At 38.0% G+C, this 23778-nt stretch overlaps 1 protein-coding gene across 4 annotated transcripts in view; it reads left to right on the top strand.

The window, feature by feature from the left end:
• The window catches only part of PMS1 (PMS1 homolog 1, mismatch repair system component), a 44482-nt gene extending 21186 nt beyond the window's left edge, over positions 1 to 23296 (top strand). For all 4 annotated transcript variants that reach the window (XM_077181153.1, XM_077181151.1, XM_054636337.2 and 1 more), the window contains exons 6-13: positions 51 to 167; positions 3843 to 3965; positions 5065 to 5208; positions 6405 to 7300; positions 11272 to 11727; positions 12272 to 12402; positions 20959 to 21119; positions 22875 to 23296. In XM_077181153.1, the coding sequence (XP_077037268.1) occupies positions 51 to 167; positions 3843 to 3965; positions 5065 to 5208; positions 6405 to 7300; positions 11272 to 11727; positions 12272 to 12402; positions 20959 to 21119; positions 22875 to 23066 (2220 nt within the window). In that variant the 3' untranslated portion in view covers positions 23067 to 23296. The remainder of the gene's footprint in view (positions 1 to 50; positions 168 to 3842; positions 3966 to 5064; positions 5209 to 6404; positions 7301 to 11271; positions 11728 to 12271; positions 12403 to 20958; positions 21120 to 22874) is intronic.
• The last annotated feature ends 482 nt before the right edge of the window (positions 23297 to 23778 follow it).

Consider the following 23778-nt stretch of genomic DNA (forward strand, 5'->3'; position numbering starts at 1 on the left):
AGTTCAACAAATATAATGTCAAAAATTTGACTCTGTGCCATTTGTTTCAGGCAGTTATTTGGCAGAAGACCAGGGTATCAGATCACAAAATGGCCTGTATGTCAGTTCTGGGAACAGCCGTTATGAGCAGTATGGTACCTTTTCAACACTGCTGCGAATATCCTGAGGTGAGTTTTAACTTCCTTATCCCAAATTCACTTCAGGTCTCTCAATGAAGAGAGCTAAAGAAATACTCAAAAAGAAGGAGACTTCGAAGAAGAAGGTGTGTCTCCAGATTGACATCTGATTAATGCATTTGATTCTATTACTGTCCTCTCTGTAAAATTAATTGGTTTGGTGATTGAAAATCCACTCCAAGAATCACCTCGTCAGGACTCATGTGGCACTGATCAAATGGCAGTAAAAACAGTTGTGATGACAAATGCAGAATTGCTGATTGCTCAGAGCTGTCTCAGTTGGGATTCCTGGCCCACAGGCAGGTTGTGCTCTCATTAATATCTGAGCATTTAGATGGTTCTCATCTTTGTGGCCTCTTAGCCTTGTACTCTAAAGAGTATTCCCTCAATTTCAGTGGGGGCACCTGAGCAGTGAAAGAAACACATACTTAGAAGGGCAAGTTATGCAAAACTTCCACCAAACACTTATTTCAACTAAACACTTTATAATTTTAAAAAAATTCTGTGTTCTTGGCTTCTTTTTCCCCTTCTGAAAATGAGGGAATTCTCCATTATACCCTCCTTTGTCTAATGTTTTCAAAAATTTTTTACTCTCCTTCTATTCTTGTTGGAGAAATTTTTTATTAAAGGAGAATCTTGCTACCTTTGAACCTTGTAAGCTGCATTTTCCTGTATCACGTGGCAGTAAACCTTGACAGGATGAGATGAATCCCTGTCAAGTCACAATGGCCCTTAGACACAACTTACCAGTGCTGCATTCAGCATGGTGCTCAGTAATATTATTCAGACTTTAAGGTCTCACTGTTTATATGTGCAGCTTAATAGCATTATTCAGACTTAAATCTTGAGTTTGCCAGAGTGCTTTTATACATGCAGTAGAATGAGGGGGAACAAAGCAAAATCACTTCTTGTACTTTACAAAGTTTCATTTGTTTATGTCTGAACTGAACATCCAGAGCTATTCTTACCTGAATGTAGCTTGGATGTGCCCCCAGGACACGTGCAGGGGGCTCCAAAGGGAAGATGAGGGGGTATCTAGAAGGGACTAGTTTGGAGGAGGCACTTAGGTTCTCACATTACTTCTCTGCTATATCGTGAGGCATCCATATTCCTTGAATAGAAGTTGGGGAACATTCCATCTCTCTCTCTGTCTCTAAATAGTGTGTAAAATACCATGTGCATCATTTATAGGTGTATAAGTGATCCATGCACAATGTTGACGTTCAGAAACTGTGGACATTTCTAAACTAGGCAGCCAAACACTACGGAGTGACAGAGTTAAGTTGCCTGTGTAATCATTTTTTCCTCCCTTGTGTGCAGGTATTGGAGCAGGTATTTAAGGGTAAGGCATATACTGCTTTTTTTCCTTCCCATTCAGTCTGTCTCTTGTTTGCTACACAGACCATAGGGCAGCTCTTTAACTCTTTTAACTCCTGTTTGTTCATTGTGTAGCTGCCTGTTCCTTTGCTGCAGGGTCTGCTCTGAAGACAAAGCTAATCTTGCTGTTCCTTACTGCAGAGTTCAAACTTCTTCAACAAGTGATCCAGGGATTTTAAAGACTGGACTTCTTTAAAACATCTCCATTATGGGCACTGAATGAAACAGGAACAGACTTCAAATTAGTTTTGAAGCATGCAAACTCGGGAGCTATGTGTAAAATAAAAATAAAACCAAGAAAATAAGGAACTGAAACAACTTTTTAAACTTTTCAGATCCCCAGTCTTGTAAATGGATAGATTTATTTGGGCTGAAAACTTTCACACAGGAAATTTCCCTAGTGTCTTCCTGTGGAGGCTGTTTAGCAGCTACATGTGCCACTGGGAGAAAGATAAGTATAAAAGAAAGGCATTCTGCTGTCCACCTGTCACAGATATATTCTAATGAATATAGAAGTTGTAGGTTTTTTTAAGTATTAATTTTGAAAACAATTGATCTAGTATGAAATCAAAGTTTCATTAATATTTTCCAGTCTCTGTAATTTTGTCTGCATACTTCACATACTTTCATATATGAAAATTCTACTAAGACTATTATTATAAATTGTAGATAACTTTTAATAAGCATACTGATATTCTGCATGGCTGTAAATAGTAACAGCAGTCGGCCATTTCTAAATCTGTCAACTTGTTTAATGAGTTATTTAGAGACTTTCAGTTTTGTTTTAATGTTTTCTGTATATAAAAATATTGTTGGAAGTGAAAGACTCGTACAAATATTTGTGAATTAGAAAAAGAAGCACAGAGGAACATTGAGGGAGGATGTGCTAAAGCTGCAGAATAAAATCTCAAAGTGCTGCATGTTGTTTTCTGATTATCATCCAACAGATACTTGACACCTCTTTAATTTGACCAGTGGTGTTTGGTTCTTTGCGACGTTGCTGACCAGAACACGCCAGCTTTAGCACAGAATGCTTGGTCCAAGGTCAGGAGGGAATAAGGGAGCACATGAGCAGATAGCTGCGTGACGTAGATGAATGGGAAGGGTAGGCCAAGTCCCATGGATCTTAAATTCCATTTCAAATGCATGATAATTTGGATTTTAGCAAATACAAGGGGTTCTGCCAAAAGCAGAGCTTATGAGGACTCATTTCTGTGTTCAGTGATCCACCCTGCTACCAGAACATTCTCCAGACTTTCTCATACCTCCAAAATCCTCATGCTGCCCCAGTGTTCTTTCACCTGTTAGTTTGGGCAGGTGGAGAAGGGCAGTGTGTGGGGCAGGATGTGGGCTGCCCAGGATGTCATTTCTTGCATGCTGCTGTTCCTGGCTTTTTAAAAGTTACAATTGCCTTTTCTTTAGTAAGGTCATTATCTTGAGGCTGTTCTCTCCAAACAGCTGTCAGTTATCAGAGGAATTGTGGAAATACATCTTTGGGATTTCTGCTTCTTTATCAGATTGATTTGAAATCCATCCAACAGTTTCAAAGTTGCTCAGTGAGGGAGAGGGGGAAAAGACGAGAGAAGCAGCACGAGTCATCAGCCTTATTTTGACCTGAAAAACCTGTTAAAGAATCTCAACAGAAAAATCTTAAAACTTGGAGTTCATGTTAGGTACACAAATCATGTGCTGTTTCCAAGGCTCCCTGGCAGTGCTGTGCTCACAGGTTCTGCTGCAGCCTGTGAATCGTGGGTGCTCAGCACTCTTGAGAGTCAGATGATTTGGATACAGGTGGCGTAGGTAAATTTAGGTGCCCTGAATAAATGCCCTGTGACAGGCTATTTAAGGTGCTCTGTACATAGAGAAGGAGGGATTGTGTGTTTTGGGCTTTCCCTGTAGGGGTGGCTCACTGCTGCCCTGGCCAGGTTAGGCAGCACTCTGTGCCTTTGGCTTGGACAAGGCTTAGGTTTGCAACCCCACAGTCAGCAAGCCAAGAGCTGCTGGCCTCGCTCTCCACAGTCTCAGCTCCAGGCAGCATCCTGCTGCAACTGGCAATCCAAATGGGACATAAGTCAATAAATTGACCAAGGGAAATAGATACAAACCCATCTTTCTTATTATTTTTCCTCTAACTGCCTTTATCTTTGTATATTGTAGCTGTCAAGAAGCAGTGCATGCATTTGAATGACTTGGACTCCCATACAATTTTGTTTTACTATCTCACCTTTATAAAAAAACATTTTGAGTTCTTTAAAAGACTTTTGCACTGTCTTTGTTTTATCATTGTAGATAAATCTTTCTGGATTTCTCCCAAAAGCTGACTCAGATACTTCTTTGACAAGCCTTTCAAGTTCAGAAAGGAGTTTCATTTTTATAAATAATCGTCCGGTTCTTCAGAAGGAAATACTGAAGGTAATATCCTCTAGCTTTTAATTCAAGGAATAGAAATGTGATTTCTTTGAGGACAGAGACACCTAAGCAATCTACAACTTTGTTTCCCCCATGCAACAGTTTAGAGTATTACAGGTGAAAATACTAGCATTTACAACAGAAAGCCCCTCCACCAGTCTGACACTGCTGGTGCTTCAGTTCTATTCCATTTGCTGCAGTCCGACCACAGAGCTGGAGGTTATGTTAACAACCTCCTGTTGTTTAACAAAATTATTTTCAAAATGCTTTATGCAGGATACCAGAATAGCTGATTCTTTGTATTAGCCTGTAGAAATCACCTGTGCAATTTCCCATAAGGGAATTTTGATTTTGTCCACTTCCAGCTGTGAGCTTACCAAGCAAACACCCATGCTTTCCCTTTAAATTTGTGTATGCATTGGGTAGAAATGAAAGTGATAGTGCAGCAGCATTGGCTACAGCTAGGCATCGTGTAGGCAGAATTTGATACTCTTGGGTTTCTCTCACTACTGAACCTTGCAGCACTTCACTTGGAGCAGCCTTGCTGTCCTAATCCTTGTCATCACCAGGGAAGAAAATCATGCTTATGCCAAAGTGTTCCTGCAGGTTTTAAAGTGGACACAATTACAGTTTTCAATTGGCAGGCAAAGCTTTGTGTATGTAAACCCTGAACTTATGTTGGTGTGTTAAATGCTGAATAAGGGTAATCCATCTCCATGTATTATTTGATGTGCCTGGCACTTCTGGGACTTCAAAGCTTAGTGTGAATCCCATGACAGAGATGGTTCCTTAACAAGAGCAAGGAAGCCAGGATTCAAGGTGGGATTCAGCAGACAAAGTAAAAATACAGTGCCCTGCGTGGAAAATAGGCTATATATCACGTTTATCTCCATGCTATGAAGGCATGGAAACCACCAGGAACTGGCCTTTTGGTGATTATTCTGGCATACATGAAATGAGGACCTTTTAAGCATTTCTTTAAGTTGAAAAACCAACAAAACCAGCAAACCAGTTATGCTTTTATAATGTCAGATTTTGTTTCTGTGCATTTTTGCCTATTTTATTGCCTTTACTGACATCTCTTTATTACATCAATCTCTAGTTAATTCGACAGTACTACAGTCAGGTGACGCAAAAGGACTGTACTCGTTTATATCCTATTTTCTTTTTGAATATTACTGTACCTGCCTCTGCTGTGGATGTGAATGTAACACCTGATAAAACACAAGTTATGCTGCATTATAAGGTAATTAAGGTTTGTTCTGCTTCTGAGTTGTCAGTCCTTACATAAGCATGATAAGGGCCCTGGAACTACCAGAATGTTCAAACATAAACACTGTCACTGGGTTTTTGGGGTTTTTTTTAGTTACATGACAGCTTGCCTTTGTCAGAGCACTGTTTTGAACAAAAAGTACTAAACAGGCTAACTGGGGGATTCTTCAAAATTAGTTTCCCAGTTCATGTAAGAGGTTTTGATGCTGTCAGATATATGCATGTACCACTTTGGTTTCAGATGGCTTTACAGGGAGAGAAGCTAAGTGGAATTATGTTATGTGGCCCTGTATAAATTGATGCTTAACTTCGTATTTAAACCAAGTAATCACTGTTTTAACACCACCATTAAGGTGACGGTGGGCAGGAGGGGAGTTTATTTCTCATCAAAGCACTATTTTGTCATTATGTGTGATATATTATTGATGACATCAGTTAAGTGCCACAAAATTAGAAAGGTTGCATTGGTGGTTATTAATGTGCTTATTCAAAGTGAATATAGGTAGTCACACCAGTATGTTAATCCTCTTATTCATAAAAACCTTTTGTATTTGTCTGTGTTATTCTTGTCAGTGTCCTGCCTGTTGAGGGTCACTTGTATGAAAATTAATACAGCATTTTTACACTTGATCTAGTTTTCCTTTGGCATTGGAAAAAGGGTTGGAGTTTCTTTTCTCTCTTTTCTTTTTTTTTCTTTTTATTTTTTATGGGTTTGGGATTTTTATCTTGCTCATTTCCATCACTTGGTGCAAAGTTGAATTGGAAACATGGACCATGAAAGCACATCCACATGAAATTGGATGTTGCTGTGCACCTGTTTTGGCTGTAAACTTCTAACTCCATATAAGGTAGGAATAACTTTACATGATACTGGTTTAAGAAGTCAAAACCCTGTTATAAAGAAAGCATTTAATTTGCTCTGTGATATCAGAGTAAACTAGTGAAGCAGAATGTCCACAAAATATTTGAAGCTGAAAGTGTCCAGTTCAGAATCTTTAGGAATGTGTGAACAACTGAAATGCAATGATCAGCCCAGACATGTCTAAAGATTATTCCAAATAAGAGCACTTGGCATATTGTTCCATATTCTTAGTATCTGACAGTTACATTTTTAGGTGCACTTGTGCGTGTGTGTGTGTGTTTTCTCTTTTTTTTTTTTTTTTTTTCTAGGAATCTGTCTTACTTGCAGTTGAAAATGTGTTGAAATCACTGTATGGGCCACTACCTGCTGCAGTCCCTGGTGAAAGTAATAAAACAGATGTTACCTCAGAAGACATGTTTGTTCATAGAACAGACCAAACAGATGTGGCTGCTAATGAAATGGGACCATCTGGAAATGATGAGCTACACGCTCATGCTTCATTCCTTTCACTCAGCAGTGATGTGCAAAACTGTCAAGCAGGAAAAAACGCAGAGATCTGCTTAAATCATCAGACATTTAGTGGTGATAATGTACACAGTTGCCTGGACAAAAGAGAGGTTTCTAAGACTGATGCCTTTCCAGACAGTTCCTTAAATTTATTGCGTGAGGAGGAACAGAATGGACAGAATATGGCTGATATTCAAAGTAATAGTGTTCCTGTGGACCCTGAGTCTAAAAAAGCCAATGAGCATGTTTTGAGTCCTGATAATATTGACAAAATAGATAAAAATGAGGAAGCCTTAGTCCCTAAAGACTTAGCTGAGATCTCTGCTGATAGTTGGAGTATGGGAAGTGCATTTAAAGACATTCTGGGAGACAAGCTGGAACCTGTTAAGATCTTGATTCCTGAAGGTGGAGGGACAGTTAATAAGCAAAATGAATACACTTGTGAAAAAAGCAGTGATCCGCAAAGCTCAGATCAAAGCATAAAGAAAAAAAATGTGATAAGTGAAAAATTTGGACGTGTGACAGCTTATGACTTAATTAATAGCAAAATAATAAAGAAACCAAAGTCTGCATTTGAATTTTTCACACATGAGTGTCGTCCAAAATTGATAGATGATAATCCAAAGACCAGCATGAATGACATCCTGCTGACGATTGAAGAGCAGTGGAAGAATTTGAATGAAGAGGAAAAACAGAAGTAAGTTCAGGCTGTGTCTTGCTTCTGAAGCTGGAAGCTACCAAAGAGTCACTTGTAATGAATTAAAAAAATTGTAATGTTCCAGTTATTGGTGAAAAAATAGATAATGAATTTTGACTTCTCAGGATTAGAATCAGTGTTGTTTCACATCAGAGTTGTGTTTTGCTGTGTGCAGTTGTGCACTGCAGATTGGAATTACTCCTTCTGCCACTGTGCTGTGCAGCAGTTGGATTAGGAACAGCAGTAGTTAGGGACAGTTCTGCTGAACAGTTATTTAAGATAACAGGCAAGAAACTGTCTGAATCCTACAAACTTCTAAGGGCAGCCTTTACAGTATCACTCCCAATGCACTGTCCTTGAAAACCAGCACGGTGATGGATGATGTGCTGTTGAGTTCTTCAGAGGTTTTTCAACTTTTATTACTATAAAGTGAGAATTCTTTTTTAGGAACTTTGGTACTCAAACATTGGGTAAATTCCATTCATCTAAATTTCATTTGTATCCCAACCAAGGCTATCTCAGAATTGTATTTGCAAAACCCAGTCAAATGACACAAGGAATTACTTTTTCCCCTAACCAGCTATTCCATTGCTGGTTCAGAGACTGTAGCACAGTCTAAATTTTAATCTGTTTCAAACAAGACCAAGGGTCTTCCTAGATTACAGTCTGAATAGCTAAATTCCATATTTTTCTAAAATGAATTGTCACTGAGTTTTTGAAATCCATTTGCAAGAAAAGAAAATATTTTAATAAGACATCTGCATTGTTCTGAATGTTAGCTGTATCAGAGTTAATTGAAACCTTTTCCCCCAGCTTCTGGTTAACCTAATTTAAAGTTTACTATGCAAGCAACATGCCATGGTCACAAACCCATACATGTGAGAAAGTGTTTTGTACATCTCTGCATAAGCAGAAATATTAATGTAATAGTAGAAATCTATTACAATTATATTCATGCTTTTAATGAAATGAAACAAAAGGTTCTGGCAGCTGTTTCAGAAAATTTTAATTTGCTCTGCTTTAGCTTTTGAGATTTCATGGTTGCTTTCCTGGTACAACTGTTATGTTAAAGAGTGTGCCTACAGATTAACTTTGCATTAGTTCAGGAAGGAGACCTCTCTGGCAATCAAGTTTTCCTTATATGTGGGATTGAATGCAATATATTACACACAGTGTATATATATTTTCCTTATATGTAGAATTGAGTCCCATGGCTGTTGAAGGAAATTAAGAATTCACCACTAGCTGTATCTATAAATACCAGCTTTGGTTTACCTTTCCACATTTATGATCCTAAAATTGCCTCAGAGAATAGCAAACAGGAGGAGATACACAGACAACTTTTCCTGCAGAGCAGCAATCCAGAAGGACTTGTGGCAGAGAACATGAGTCTTGCCTCCAGGTACTCTGGATAAATTGGGCCACCTAGAGGTAACAACAAATGTAAATACATCAGGGCAGCCAAGTGCCACAGCTCTACTTTGTGCATCATGCTGGCACAACCCCACATTTCCTGGGCTCCAGTCCTTCATCCTTCTGTGATAAAGTCCTGCCTTGTGCAATGGTTTCAGCATCTCTGTTTCTCTCTGTGGCCCCTCCATCGGGTCTCAATTAATTTAAATCCCTTTTGGGAGTAGTACAAGCACCAGATGTCTCGTAGTGACACAGGATGGCCTTTTCAAAACAAGCCAGCATTTATTACACAACCGGAATGTCAAATGTTATGGTCTTTAGGTTATAATAGAGGAGGAAAGCTCCATGCATGTCCATGCTGGCAGCATCACATATCCCCCTGCTTTGCAAAGGATTTCATTCCTTGCAGTCACTCGCCTCTTACTTAATACAGCTTGCATGTGTTTCTGACCTTCATGTTTCCTGCACATCAGGCTCAGGTGGGAGTGGGAAAAATCCCTCCAAGTGCCATAACAGTGGCAGGAGTAGTTACCCTGAAGGTGTAGGAAAGGTTCAAAGTTACACACATTGTCATGGGACTAACAAATCACCTTGTCAGCACTCTGCAGTAATTCTTCATGAGTAGATTTGTACCTTGGGAGAAATATTTTTTCAGGTAGCATGGTCTTTGCTGTCAGAGTTTGCAGCAAATACTCAAATTGAGATTATTTGTCTTATAAGGGCTGAGAGATATACATTAAAAGGGGTTTCTTAGTATGCGTATTATTTTGTTTGAGTTTACATTGCAAGGGGGAAAGAATATATCATTGGTCCATTTTTCTAGTTAAACCAAAGCTGCCTTTGAAACTAGACTTCATTCTACTCTTCCACTCTCTGCTTACATCCAATTTTGCAAATGTTCATGTCTTTAGGTTTTGTAGCATCAGAAAAAGATCTTGAATTTGCAGTCTTAATTCACAAAGCAGAGAAACACTGTTCTTATAGCACTTGTTGATTATATGTTCCTCTGTGGAAGGATTTTCAGAAAGGCAAAGATGTTCTTCCCTCATAGTTTGTAAATCTGCAGTTTTTCTTTGGTTCTGGGCAAATGACTGATATTAATGTGTATGAATTTGGAAGATGCTCACAATTAAAGTTTGGAAGACTAGAATTTTTCTGGTGGTAGCCTAAACTGACAGGCAAGTTGGACTTTGTTTGGAAGTGCTTTCATTTTGGATTATCAGTGATCACTGAAGGCTCAATTCTCCTACATTTAAATATTTTCCTGCATTACAGTTAGGTCTATTCAAAACAAAGTATTTATTGATCTGGTCAAAGCTGTAAATGAATTTGGGATTAAAAAAAATTCTGTTCAAGTGATTTCATCCATTCATTTTAAAAGGAGCAGATGTTTTTTATCTTAATGTTTGCTCCATATTTTCTAGGACGTGATTTATTGCAAGAAACTATTTAAGCTGACTTTTTTAGTTAACTAAATATTGGTACCATATGTGAGTGCTAGCACATCATAATTAATTGCAAATGGTGACCCTTTTGTTGACCTTAATTTTCCAGCGTGCATACACATAATTGAATCAAACTGTTCCAGCAAGTAGCAATAAATAAATATGACCAGCTAAAATACTTATTTCCAATACTAACATATGATAGTACTGCTTTTTTTTGGTTTTGTTTTAATTGAAGATTAGACTGGTTTGAATTACCTTCTAGAATTCAGATATCAAATAGGGGCAAAAAGAGGGAGTTCAGCAAATCACAACCTTTGCTTTCAGAAAAGTAAAATTCATAAGCAGTAGACAAGCATAAACCTGGGACCTATAAAAGTTTAGTTATCTCACTGACATTTATAAACTCATTAAGAATCCATTCATGTTGTAGAGGTTTAGTACGTAGTAATGTTTTAACCATTTAGACAGCATTTAGGAGTAGCTTTTTATTGACTGCTTTTGAAAAACTTTTAAGATTGATTATTACTTACAGATTTCTGTGATAATCATTCATATCCTCTATTCTTACACTTCATCTGGCTAATTTTAGGCCATTTGAAATCAAATATGCTTTTAAGTAAGTAAGACCCAGGGCTTGGGAAATTATTCAAGCTCCAAAGTCCTGCTGGCCCCATGGCCTCCCCTGCAAGGCTGTAGAGCTCTAGAAGCTCAAACTATTTTGTGAATTGAGCTGGATGAGCCTGTGACAAAAAACTCCTTTGCGTTTGATTGCAAATTAAACAAGGGACTGAGGTGAAAAGAACCTTGCTGTAGGTCTTTATATGATGTACTCAATTCCTTACAGTAATAGTTCCTCCCCCTTACAGTAGTTGAGGTTTTGCTGTCTGTCTTGAAGGAAAATTTCCAGCTTTTGTTCAAGATGTGATGTAATAGAGGCACCGTCACCATCTTCATCGCAGTGGGCAGTGTGTTGATGTGGGTACTTGAATGGACCATGCATGTGGTTCTTGGCTCTTGAAATGGTTACCTTTTCTTCTGCTTTAGTGTGGTAGGGGTTGGGGTCTGGAGCTTTTTATCTCCTGATGCTACTGGTTTGTTTTCTCCTTCAAGTTATGAAATAAAAGCCACTAAGGACCAGGAACGGTACAACAGAGAGGTCAAGAAAGCCAATGCACAGCCAATGCACCGACCAGCAAAGGAGGCAGAAAAACACAAAGCCAAGCTGAAGAGTTCTGCATCTGACCAGCAGAAGCTTGACAAGATATTTCATAACCAGATTGAAAAGAAGGGGAAACTGGAACAGCCTGTGAAAATTGTGACAGTGCCTTTTTCATTGAGTTCCTGTAGACGTCACCTTCAGAGACAAGAGAGAAATGTTTCAGATGAGCATGAGCTTTTCCTGATCCGTCGTCAGAGTTTTCCTGATGTCTGGATACTCGCTACTGAAAAAAATGTCAAGTTGCTGAATCCATATAGACTGGAAGAGGCCCTGCTATGTAAGAGATTATTGGTGAACCATAAGCTTCCAGTAGAGAAACTGGACAATCCAATTGTGTTAACAGACAGGTATAGTACTATTGAGCAAAAATGTATATATTACTTGAAACATCGGTTGATAATTATTTACAGTAAACTCTGGCAAGGCCCTGTTTGCTAATGCTGGGCTTATTTGTGCACTCACTTATCTATTAAAACAGAGTTTTGGGGTTTATACATTTTATCTTGAAGTACTGAGCACACTTGGTCTTATTCTAGTTGAAATAAGTATGATCTTTGACCAGTTTCCTTGGTAGTGCATCAAATACAAATTTCCTCCCCCAGAAGAAAATTAAATGCTCCACATTTTCACAACTTCACTTTAACTGATTTTCCTCCAAGAATTAGGAAATGGCTGATAGAATTATTATTACCGTATGCCTAAGCTCAGTCCTCTCACTAAGATAAGTGAATAGTTCTCATTTTCTTTCTTTAAACAATTGTTTTTCCAAAATACTTTATAAAATCTTGATGACTCCTTATCACTTGATATCTTTTTCTGTGGTTTTTGCACACTTGTAATTTTCACATAAGGGATGTGGGTTTTTAACACTTGGGGATTTTTTTTTTCCAGTCTTATTGGTGGATCTCAGTATATGGCTGCTCTTTATAAAATGCAGAAGAATTACCAGAGTTTCCATGGATCAGGTTATTTGTCAGATCCAAGGCTTGTAGCAAATGGATTCCAGATAAAAGTGATAGAAGGTATGATGGTTTTAAAATCTATTAGTTGCATTGGAGCTTGCTTCCTATGATTCAATGATTTAAATTATTGTTAATATGGATCATGTTTCTGCATCACCTTGTCTTTTAAAGCACTAGCATTCTGCTTTCCTTACCATTGAGATTTTGTTTCTTGGCAGAGAATGTAATCTTCCACACAGAACATGGAGTAATGGAAACTGATGACTGAAGAGAAAACTTAAATAGTATTTCAAAGAATGCTCAGAAATGCATGTTTTCCTCAATTCTTTCTTCTTTTCTCAAAATGCTCAATGCCCATATCCTCAATTGCTATTCTGATATAATTTAGGTTAAACTAACTGGAATTCCTGAGCCCAGGCACCTTCTGCAAGTATGTGCTTTAGCTGACTACTGTACTGCTGAGCATTATGGAGGTCCAGTAAGGAGCTGGATCCTGGTTAATATCATACTTTTCTATTAAAATTGTAACCCAGAGCCCAAAGGGACCAGCAAAGAGATGGTCGAAGGATCACCACACCTTTTCTCAGAGTTTGATCTGAATACATTTTGAAGGAGTATACTTTTCAATACCTCTCTGTTGATCACAGAAAAATGCATTTCATAGATTTTTTTTTACTTTATCAAGAGAAGTCAAAGGTCTTTACATATTTCTGAAGAATGTTTTCTAGGATGTGCTGGAAACACAGGGGTGACCCAGTGGAGGTTCTGCAGATCACAAATTCTGTAGCAGAATTCCAAGAAAAGCAAGCTTCCTTGGGGGTAGCACCTAGCTGACAGCTCAGGGAAAAGATTGGCCATAAGAGCTATTAGAAATGCTATAGCTTCATGTGTTACAGATCCCCACATATGTACAGTGATGACAGATGTACTGTAACATATGGGATCTTTTAAGGGTAGGTACAAAAAAGGGATGTAGACTAACTCCTTCACTCAGAGACTGGCTCTTGTGAAGAACTGAGCCAAAGCTGTTTTTCTTACTGGATCACGCACAGCAAAAACAGGGAAACTTCCTTCTGACTGACTAAATCTCTACATAAATACCAACACCTCAGGAGAAGAGGTGTTGATATTAATCTTGATAATAATCATGGAGTGAATGATTTGGGAAATAAAGCACATACTGTAAGAGGCTGCTCTTACATGGTTTACTCAGACAAGCAGATCAAAAGCTGAGGACATCTATGATATGTTCTTAGGCAAGTATGGGAGAGAGGGATTGTGGCTTAGCACTTTTGCTCACCAACTTTTTTTTTACCTCCTGATATTCTAAGTTTGCTGAAAATCTAATTAATGTAACCTAGCCATGAATAAATTGAATATGAAAATTTGAAGATAAATAATTTTTCATCCTGGATGAAGAGTTTAATTTCTAGTTTATTTCTAAGCAACAACAGAAAGTTGTTGACCAGTCTTGTAGTACTGCACATGTCTCATGGTTAAACCACAGCCAGCAGCTCAGCCCCACACAGCCACTCATTCACTCAGTGGGATGGGGGAGAGAACTGGAAGGGTAAAAGTGAGAAAACTTGTGGGTTGAGATATAAAGACCATTTAACAGGTAAAGCAAAAGTTGTGTACAGAAATGAAACAGAAAAAGGAATTAATTCACTGCTTCCCATGGGCAGGGAGGTGTTCACCTGTCTTCAGAAAAGCTGGGCTCCATCCCATGGAGTGGTCATTTGGGAAGACAAACATCATCACAGCACTCCACTTCCTTCTCCTTCCCCCAGCTCTACGAGCTTGGTGCCACATGGTCTGGAATGTCCCTTGGTTCAGCTGCCCAGCTGTGTCCCCTCCCAGCTCCTTGTGCACCCCCAGCCTCCTCGCTGGTGGGGTGGGGTGAGGAGCAGAAAGGGCCTTGATGCTGTGTAAGCCCTGCTCAGCTGTCACAAAAACATCCCTGCCTTACCAGCACTGTGTCCTGCACAAATCCAAACCAGCCCATACTAGCTACTGTGAGCAAAAGTGGCTGTCTTGGCCAAAACCTAATGGCAAACTATCTTTAAGACAGCTTGCTTAGTTTAAGAGCAGCATTTTAACACTATAATAGCAAAGGACTTGACACAGTAAATGGGACATAGTCTTCCCATCCTGTGTTCCTAAGATGTAAATTTAAGAAGATGAAACCTCAAGGAAACTGTTCTCGTTTGGTTTACAGTTAGTGAAAGTGCTTTGTATGCACTGTGGAGCTTGATGAACCATAGGAATAGCCCAGTCAAGAATGGGAATCTAATTCAGTTCTTTGTCCCACTTTTCTATTTTAACTACTTGACTGAAAAGTTAAGAACATGAGTCTTGTCAGTCATGTTTATAAGCTTCTGCTGATGGCATTATAGTGGTTACAGCCTTTTTTATTAAATGAGCATGCCACTGTAGATGAAGGCAGAAATACCAGCAAACAAATGGAATTTCTTTCTTCTTCCCAGCTTTTTTCCAGCAGACCCAAGGATTTCTTCTTAATCAGTTTCTCCTCTTTTTCTTAAACTTGTCCCTGAAATACACTATCTTCTACAAATATTTATTAGAGTTGATTTTTTAGACACACAGGTATTAATTTTTAATATTCCTAATGTATCCTTTTCTGGGAATTTCACTATGAAGTTTAAGGTTAATTAATTCATAGATTCTTGTATAATCTTTACAGAAGGGGACTTGCATATGAGGAGTGATTTGTCCCACTTACTCCTGAGTATTCTGTAGGATCTCTCAGCTCTGAAGAACCAGTTTGTTTCATAAAACATCTTTCACAATCCTTATTAGAAGCATTACCTTTTTTCACTGTCTGTATTCAGTGTCTGTTTTTGTGGGGTTTTTGAAATTCAGACACATCCTGAAAGAGAGGCGTTCTGATGTTTTTGCACTAGAATTTCCTTCAGAAAAGTTGTATTTCTTCAGGATATATTGTCAGGGTTTTGGGCCAGAGGTTCCTACTTTGCATGGTGGATGATGCTTGCTGTGGAGAGGTCCTAGAATGGAAATGTGCCATTAACCCATGGTAACTGGAGAGTTTCTCCTTAGCAGCATCCATAGGAGCACACCAAAATCCCATTCTCTGTGCACACAACCTTTGTAACTATTTTTTTCCTATCTTTTTGGATTAATTGGATCAGTCCTAGTATTTGCTGTTTCTCAGCTGAACTGAACTATCAGCTCTTTCTCTCTGCCAGGGTCTGATGCAGCATATTCAGAAGTCTGTGTTTTCCTCTGGGACTTCAGCCCTGATATGGTTATAATAGATATTCCTTTCTGACTGCTGATTGATTTATTTCTCATTAATAGACACTTAGAAGCACTTGTTTATATGCATGGCTTCCTTTTTCATCCTGAGTGAAGAGTTTTATTTTCTGTAGTAGAAAGTTTATTTTTTCTGACAGAGAGATCCTCTTACATCACAAGCAAATTTATTGATTGGTTGATTAATTGATTGATTTCTTAAAGTTTGAATTTCAACCTGCTAGTGGTATTTCTAGTAATTTCTTTTTGCAAAATAACAAGCCTTTCTGTTGATCCATGTAAATAAGTCTGTGATGCCATCATAGCTCTAAGATACCTCCCAAAACAAGAACAAAGGAAATTTAGCTGCTCCAATTTGACATTCAGATGTTTTAGTCATAGAAGAGGCTTTCCTTGACCCATGGTGGTTTCTTAAGGGGACTGTCAGTCTCGTAGGTTGCACTGATTATTTGTTTAAATCTCTACAGGTATTCTTCTACCAAAGAGAAGGACCCAGAGTATTGTTGCTCATTGCCGTATATTAAGTCTACTCATAATTCCCAGATGTTAACTTGGAACACTGGACCTCTTGTCTTTGGTATTGCACGCTCCACTAGGACAGTTTCCTAGATAACTATTGATGCCTTAAGTTTTAGCTTTCATATTTTTCACAATCTGTACTGCCTTAGTGTGTAACTCTAAACTTCATAAAAAGTGTGAGCAAGTTCTCCTCACAGTTTAGTTAGACAAAGCAATCCTTTTCCAGAACCAAGGACACCATTGCACCTTCAGGCCCAAAAAGCGTAAACATTGGCAAATTGAAGAGAGCAGTCTGGGAGGATGGGACTTCTTAACCTCAAGCTGTAATTGAACAATTAACCCCAATATTTAAATGGACCAAAACTTATAAAAGTGTGAAAACTTGTAGCTCAGGGTCCCTCTTGGGTAGAGCCACAGCCGGGCTCTTGTACTTTCCCAAGGTGTATCCTTTGAAGGTCTTTTAATAAATTCCTGCTTTATTCCTTTAACTCTGTCCAGCCTCTGTTCCAGGTAGCTCTCTAGGCATCACTATAGCGATTTAAATTTAAATATAGGACCATAGGTTTATTCCTTATTTCCTTGTGGTGTTGGGGTCTTTTGCAGAACTGACTGCTTATTTATTTAAAAAAAAAAAACTGAGCAGCTGCCTTAGTCTGGAAGGTGACCAGTAATTCCTGTGTTGCATTAGGTTTGCATCTCAACTGATCTTTTTTAAAAATGCTTCTTTGCAGTTCAGAATCTTAGCTTCTGGTAACTTGTGGCACAGAGGGGCTTTTTATGAAGATTTTCATACTTATGGTTTCTTACTTGAAAAAGAACCCACCCAGAAAGTATTAATGTTTCCTTACTTGGATGACATGTTAGGGGCAGTATCATTCATAGGATAAAAAATGATTCATTCATTAATCTTGCATTAATCCTGGGATTAATACTCAGAAACTGAATCTTATTTCTTTGCTGTGCTTGGAATTCATAGAAATATAACTCTGTTCTTTAATGGCCAATACCTTTTAGCTAGTGGAGTGGTTCTGAGCTTTATTTACTTTCATAATTTACCAGGAGTCTTTCTCACAGGCCTTGCTCTGAACCCCATGGCACCATGTGGCACTACATAAACTACTCCTAGTAGGCTTTTGAAAGGTCTAATTAGCTGTTTACTTCCTGGAAGGAACTCAGTTCCACGTGGAGTTTTGTTCTTGTTCTGCCATTTTGGTGGGGAAGCTCCTTAAATGTCTTTATTTTCACAAATGCACCTTTGGATGTTAATTTTTGCAAGAGTGTGGGAGTTGGAGGCCTTCCTTGCCTATTGTTTCATTTGAGGCTGTCTGCCTCTTGAATGTGTTCTTGCTAGAAGACAGAAAGGTAATCTACCTTTACAATATGACTGCAGCCAGAGTTGTTCCAAATATCCTAGATTTTGGAAGTGCCCCATCTGCTTCATGTTTTTGGTAGACTAAGATCTTTGTATTGTCTCCCTGTTTCTCTTAATATTAACTGCTCAGCAGTCTAAGGAGTTTTCAACTAGATTTTTCTCTGGATAGCTCACAGTGAAAAACATGTTGTGAAATAGCCAAGAAAACACTTCTTGCTGTCAGTGTGTCAGTTAGGCAAAATCAATGGTTTCTTTGTGGAATGTGCCAGTTGTTGTAATTTGCAAAGCTGTGACGCTGAGCTCCAGTCTGTCTTCCACTGCCCTCCCACCCCCTCATGTTCTGGCCTTACTGAGGCTTCAAGTGATGCTACCTTTGGGAGAGCAGTCTGTTTGCTTTTACTTAATAAAGCAAATTACTTAATACTCAGTGTTCTGGGACCTGCCAGGCATTTGTTTGCTCACAGTGACCCCTACGTGCAGGGAACACTTCAAGAAGTAAGATGGATTACTTTCTGTCCAGTTCTTCTTAAGATGTGTTTATTATATGTGCCTTCACTGCACATCTGTCTGTTTGCCTTTGGGAAAGGCCTAGAGAGAGATGGGAATTCTTGGCTGGAGAGGAACTGAGACCAAGGAACACACCTTAGCTGGTATTGTATCAATGCTGGGTCTTGGGCCATGCTCCAAGGCTGGCTTTTAGGGTAGAATTCTCTGCCTCATGTAGTCAACACGAGTATGTCCAAAGAATGTGCTTATAAGGCCTCTAAGAGCAGTAATAGTTAAATAACCCATTGTTCTTGGTGATATGAACTGCCTCAGCTCTTGTAATCCACCAGTGGAAAACCACACTGCAATTCAATTTCAGTTTGATTCTGACCATAGACTGGGAGATAGACAGTGTTATAGTGTCACCTAATCTAGGTGGCAGCTGGGAGGGAACAGTTTTTCCTGGCCATCAAGAAGGAATTATGCAAAGATGATTGTAAATGCTTCATTTGGAAGGAGAAAGGGGAAATTCATAACAATGAGAAATCCACATTTTTACTCATTTGAAAGCTAGTTTAGTTGTTCATGGAAACACTTTCCTTGGAAGTTGCAAAGTATTTCAGAGAAACTACTATGGCAACTGTTTGAGAACTGCTGTTTGAATACTCAAAAATCCTAATATATATTTTTTTAAAAATTTACAAGTACATTGAGGCTTGGACATCTGCTTGAATCATCAAATGTTGCCAATATCAGAGTTCTTGCAGAGGCTTGCAGATAAATACTTGTTAATCAGCATGCAATGGGGCTTCTTTGCAGTTTAAAGACTGTTAGCAGAAAAGAAGAGTGGCACACAAACAGAAATACCAAAGAAATAAACCTCCCTTAGCCAGGGTTTGTATTGTTTGTTCTTATGTTAAACTCTTTCAAGCCCACTTTGACTTTTAGATGAAAGAGGAAAATGGTGAAGCCAAATCTGGCTGTCAGAATTTGCAGATGGAACAATGGCTATTGGTGAAGCTGAAGAGTATATGAGGAAATGTTTTGCAAATTCAGAACCTCACTGTCATATAATTTTAAAAGGAACTATGGGAAATACAGGTTTATAAACAGAATGTCTAAATACCTGAAACTTTAAAAAGTTTGTGTCCTGTCTTTGGTAGCAAATAGAGGGGTAATTATTAAAAGGTTTTCAAATAGACTAAGTTATAATTTTAGAGAGAAAGCAGCATAATGAAATGGTCTGGAATAGTTCCTCAAATCTGATCTGTAATTAAATCAAAATAGGACAAAAATGAAGAGAAAATAGCTGAAGGAGATTTTGAAAAGAGACTTTATATTTTCCTCCTCACCTTTATATCTGGCAAACTTTCATATAATTTAACATTTTGCTTTAAGCTGAATCTGACCACAGGTTTTACAGTATTATATGAAAATATGTCTCTGCTTGCTGGCTGCAATTAGGGAAAAGCAGCTTGAAAAAGAGAAGGAAGACAATGCTGGCTGAAAAATGAAATAAGGTTTCAGATGTAAAGCAGTGTTTATTACATAGCTGGAAGAAGGTTATGTGATTTTTGGGGGGAGGGGGGATGAGGGGCTGTTCCCTATATCAAATTCCCACTGGTCAAAGTATCTCATGCCATGAAGCTTAAAGAGGCCCAAGAGCATTATTTACCCAGTGACACACCAGTATTTAGGAAAAGTTTCAACTTGCACAGTTATCCTGTTCATCTTATTTAATGACTGTCAGATAGTGCCTGGACATGGATAACTGAGCTTCATTCTACCAGTAATGAAAGTACATCTAGCTGACTTATGATGCATATATATTTTCTCTCACTTCTGAAATATTTCATGGTTTTGTTTGGATTAGGAACAGGAATTATCCCTTGTGAGGGTTTGTTAGTTTAATCCACCTTGGAGCAATCTATTTGTCTCCAGCTCTTTTGACTTTACAAAAACCATTTATGACTTGAGCTGAAGGTAGTTTATCCTACCTGGAGCCATTACACGAGAGTGGATTTATTTTCATTAGTAATTCAGTTTTTCTATGTCTGTGTCAAAGTTTGTACTTGTTAGGTTTATACAGGAGGAAAAGCAAAGGTAGCTGTGCAGGTTGGGCTGAGGTTTCTGTGCACACAACATGAATGAGAGGATAGTCTGAATGAGAATATGTGAGCCTGACCACCAGAGAAGTTGCTTCTAACTGGCAGTGGAAAAAAGTTGCTATACCAGAACAACTTCAATCAATTTTCTTTCCTGAAATGTGAATAAGAAGGGAAATCATATAGACCTCAATGCTTAAATAGATACTCTGTTAGAAAGGCTGTTTAATTTTTTATTCATCATTCCTACTCAAAGTGTTACCTGCTCCAATAGTGATACCATATGAATGATAATATAAAGTCAGTCACAGAGCCTCTAGTTATATGGGTTTGAATTTTTCCTCAGATGTGGTAGGAGAAAAAACTGCTTTTTATTTCAATAGAATCCAAATTTGTTATGATAACATTTGAACTCTACAGATGTTTAAACCACTTACATAGGAAATAGTGCCAACACTGTTTTAATTTTTTTCAAACTAAATTGTGTTTTATTGCTAGCTTCAACTTTAATTTTATGTATGTTTAATTAAAGTCACAGAAGCTTTCATTAAAGCTGTGCTCAATACTAGGAATGCTGCAAATGTTTTAAGCATTAAACAGTGCCAGCTAGGATTTGGATTAATGTAAGCTGAGACATTTGTGATGTGAATAAACACACATCATCATAATGAAACATTGTGCAAATAAATGCTTTTCATTCCAAGGAAGGAACAAAAAAGTTTCCTAATTGTATTGGACTAAAGTACTAAATTACTTTGCATCAGTTTAATTTTCTGTGAATTGCTATAGAATAGAAATCAAAGCAGTGCATGAATTACTGTTTTGTTTTTGTATTTTCAGGTGTTTCGGCTGCAGAAAGTCATCTGGAAATAGAAGGGATGGCAAATTGTCTGCCATATTATGGAATTTCTGATTTGAAAGAAATTCTGAATGCAGTAGTTAACAGAAATGCAAAGGAAGTATATGAATGTAGGCCTCTGAAAGTGATAAATTACTTGGAGGTGAGACAGAAGCTTTCTTTTAGTATTAGGCAGTTAAACTTGTAATAATCACTGAAACAGCTTGAAAATCTTTCTTCAGCTTTGTGTTCTCATTAATTTCATTGTGTTTTAAACAAGTTGCTCTTGAAAAAGAGTGTCATATCCTGAGTTGTGTATCCCTTACCAAAATGCTTCCATCAATTATACCCAAAAGCAGTCACCCAGTGTGATATAACACATACCAAAAGGTGATTTTCACAAAGTGTTTCCTCTGTAAGGCACTTTTCAAACTGGAAAGGCATTTCTCCATGTTAGGATACAAAACTGCCACAGAATGGCAGTGACTCATGTTAATGTTTTCTGTGCAAAGAAATAAATTGTCCATCCAGAGACAATAAATGCATGAAGTTTCAGAGACAACTAATAGATGTGGAACTAGTTAAAGCTGGAGTAACCAACAGTAGTAGTAATCATTTCCTGTCTAGCTGTTTCACTAATGCTCTTCAATTCCAATTCTTTTCAAAAAGGTTACTAGAATATATGTAAAGTCTCTTCTTACTTAGGCCTTTATAACATGCCTCATTTATAACATAAATTGGGTTACTTCAAACTGGGACCTAGGCACATACTTACACAGGCTATGTGTTTTATCTTTTAAGCAGTTTTTACAGCAGTTATTACACAAATCTTTCCCTATCTTTTGAGGGTGGTAAGCTGCCTTTGCAGCAAGTGATTCTGTTATGTACTCATGCACTCAGGAAAGAAGCTTAAAGAAAGGATAAGTTCAGTGTTGAGACAGGAATGGTTTGTAAAAAAACTACAAAACTGTTATTCAGAAATAAGCACTGAATTTTTTGACCATTCTGGGAGGTTAAACACTGGAAATGCCATTCACTGTCATGTTCAGAATCACTACTTTAATTATTTATTTCATGTTTGAGCAGGCAGCATGTCTGCAGCTTTTGCTGTCAGTGGATATATGCAGAAGAAAGCATAGGGTTATGGTTGAAGCAGCAGCCTTCCAGGGTATAAAACAGGCCACAGTGAACTTTTTCCCACTTGGAGGAGTGGGAGAAAATGTCAGACAAAGAAAATGAGATGATTTAGGTGAAATCATTATGAATGGTGCTCAGGTTTGTACAGTATGAAGGCAGGTTGTGTGCCACATACATTTCTGTCCAGGTAACATGACTTAAGTACAGAAGAGAAGGCAGTAGCAGGAAGGCCCATCTTGGAGGAGGAAATAAAACTTCTTTTTGAAGTTCCTTAGTTCTTTGAGGGTGGGTACTTTAGCAGTCACTTCTGCTTTCTAGTGTTAAGCGGATGCAATAGACCATAGTAAATACAAATTAATCTATGAAGTTTTGCTGTAGTATTTTTCAAATTGTACTTACTGACTGCTTGAATTAATTTATGATACTTCTAAAGTTTGTAGTGTGAAATGTGTCTTGTGAACTGCTAAACATGTACAACTGATGCTGGTGACAACAGGAAATCAGAAACACAAAGCATCTTGCAAAAGTAGGCTGAAGGAGTGCAAACATAACCAGGGGGCTGACTGTGCATGCCTCCATTATAGAAATGTCATGAACTGACCAATAAGAAATGTTTAAAGTTATATTTAGATTTCTGAGATTTGAAATATTGAGCAGCAGAAAAGGATGACCTTTAAACAGTGAGTTTTTAATTCCTGCTTTCTGGTAGCCACAGGCTGATGTGCTAAAAAGTGGTACTTTAAAACTATTGGGGTTTTGGTTTTGTTTTTCCTTTCCACAGGGAGAAGCAGTACGTTTAGCTCGGCAGCTGCCCTTACATTTGTCAAAAGAAGATGTGCAAAACACAATTTACAGGATGAAGCAACAGCTTGGAAAGGAAAATAAAGGCTGCGTTCATGGTCGTCCTTTTTTTCATCACTTAACAGATATTCCAGAAGTTGACAAGCACAACTCCATGGAAATTACTCAGTAAATGGAACATTTTGTTTGGGGTCATACTTCTCTTGCTTAATTTTGATCACTACTCTGTAATTTCAGTATATTTTGTGTAAAGCTTTTGTTTAATGACTTTTCATTGTTACATGTTCACATCCTTAAGACTTTATTTAAATAAAAATTCTATTTGAAAACAGAAAAAAATACTGTAGAAAACCAACTCACCACTATTTTTTTAAAAAGAATTTATTAAAGAAATGTTCTCAACTGGTTTCCTCCTTCTCTTATTGCTGCAGGTTTAAGAAATACCAGTATGTCAGAATTTTTTTAGATGTGAAGTGGTTAGAAGTTACTTTCAACACAGCATGGCAAAGTTTATTATACTAAGGACATCAGCTGTTAATATTCAAAGGAATGCCAGATAGCTGTAAGTATTTGAATATGGCATTGCCATATGCAGTTATTATAGTTAGTTATGCCATATGGAGTTACTATGGTGTTGTATTTCTATTTGGAAATTCTTAGCTCATGTAAATGAGTATCAACAGTACTAATGTCCAGTCGCTAAAAATTCTACATTTACAGAAGTATGGTTCTCAAAAGTTCAGTACAAAAGTTTTAAAACTTCAGATCAACAAAAACTGGCCAGTTCCATGAAAGCAGAATGGATGTGAGTCACAGGAGCACAGGTTAGCACTGAAATCAGGTGCCCATAGATGTTTATTGGTGCAGTGCTATACACAAACTGT

Source organism: Agelaius phoeniceus, chromosome 7 (genome assembly GCF_051311805.1).
Source record: "Agelaius phoeniceus isolate bAgePho1 chromosome 7, bAgePho1.hap1, whole genome shotgun sequence".
Classification (NCBI taxonomy): Eukaryota; Metazoa; Chordata; class Aves; order Passeriformes; family Icteridae; genus Agelaius; species Agelaius phoeniceus.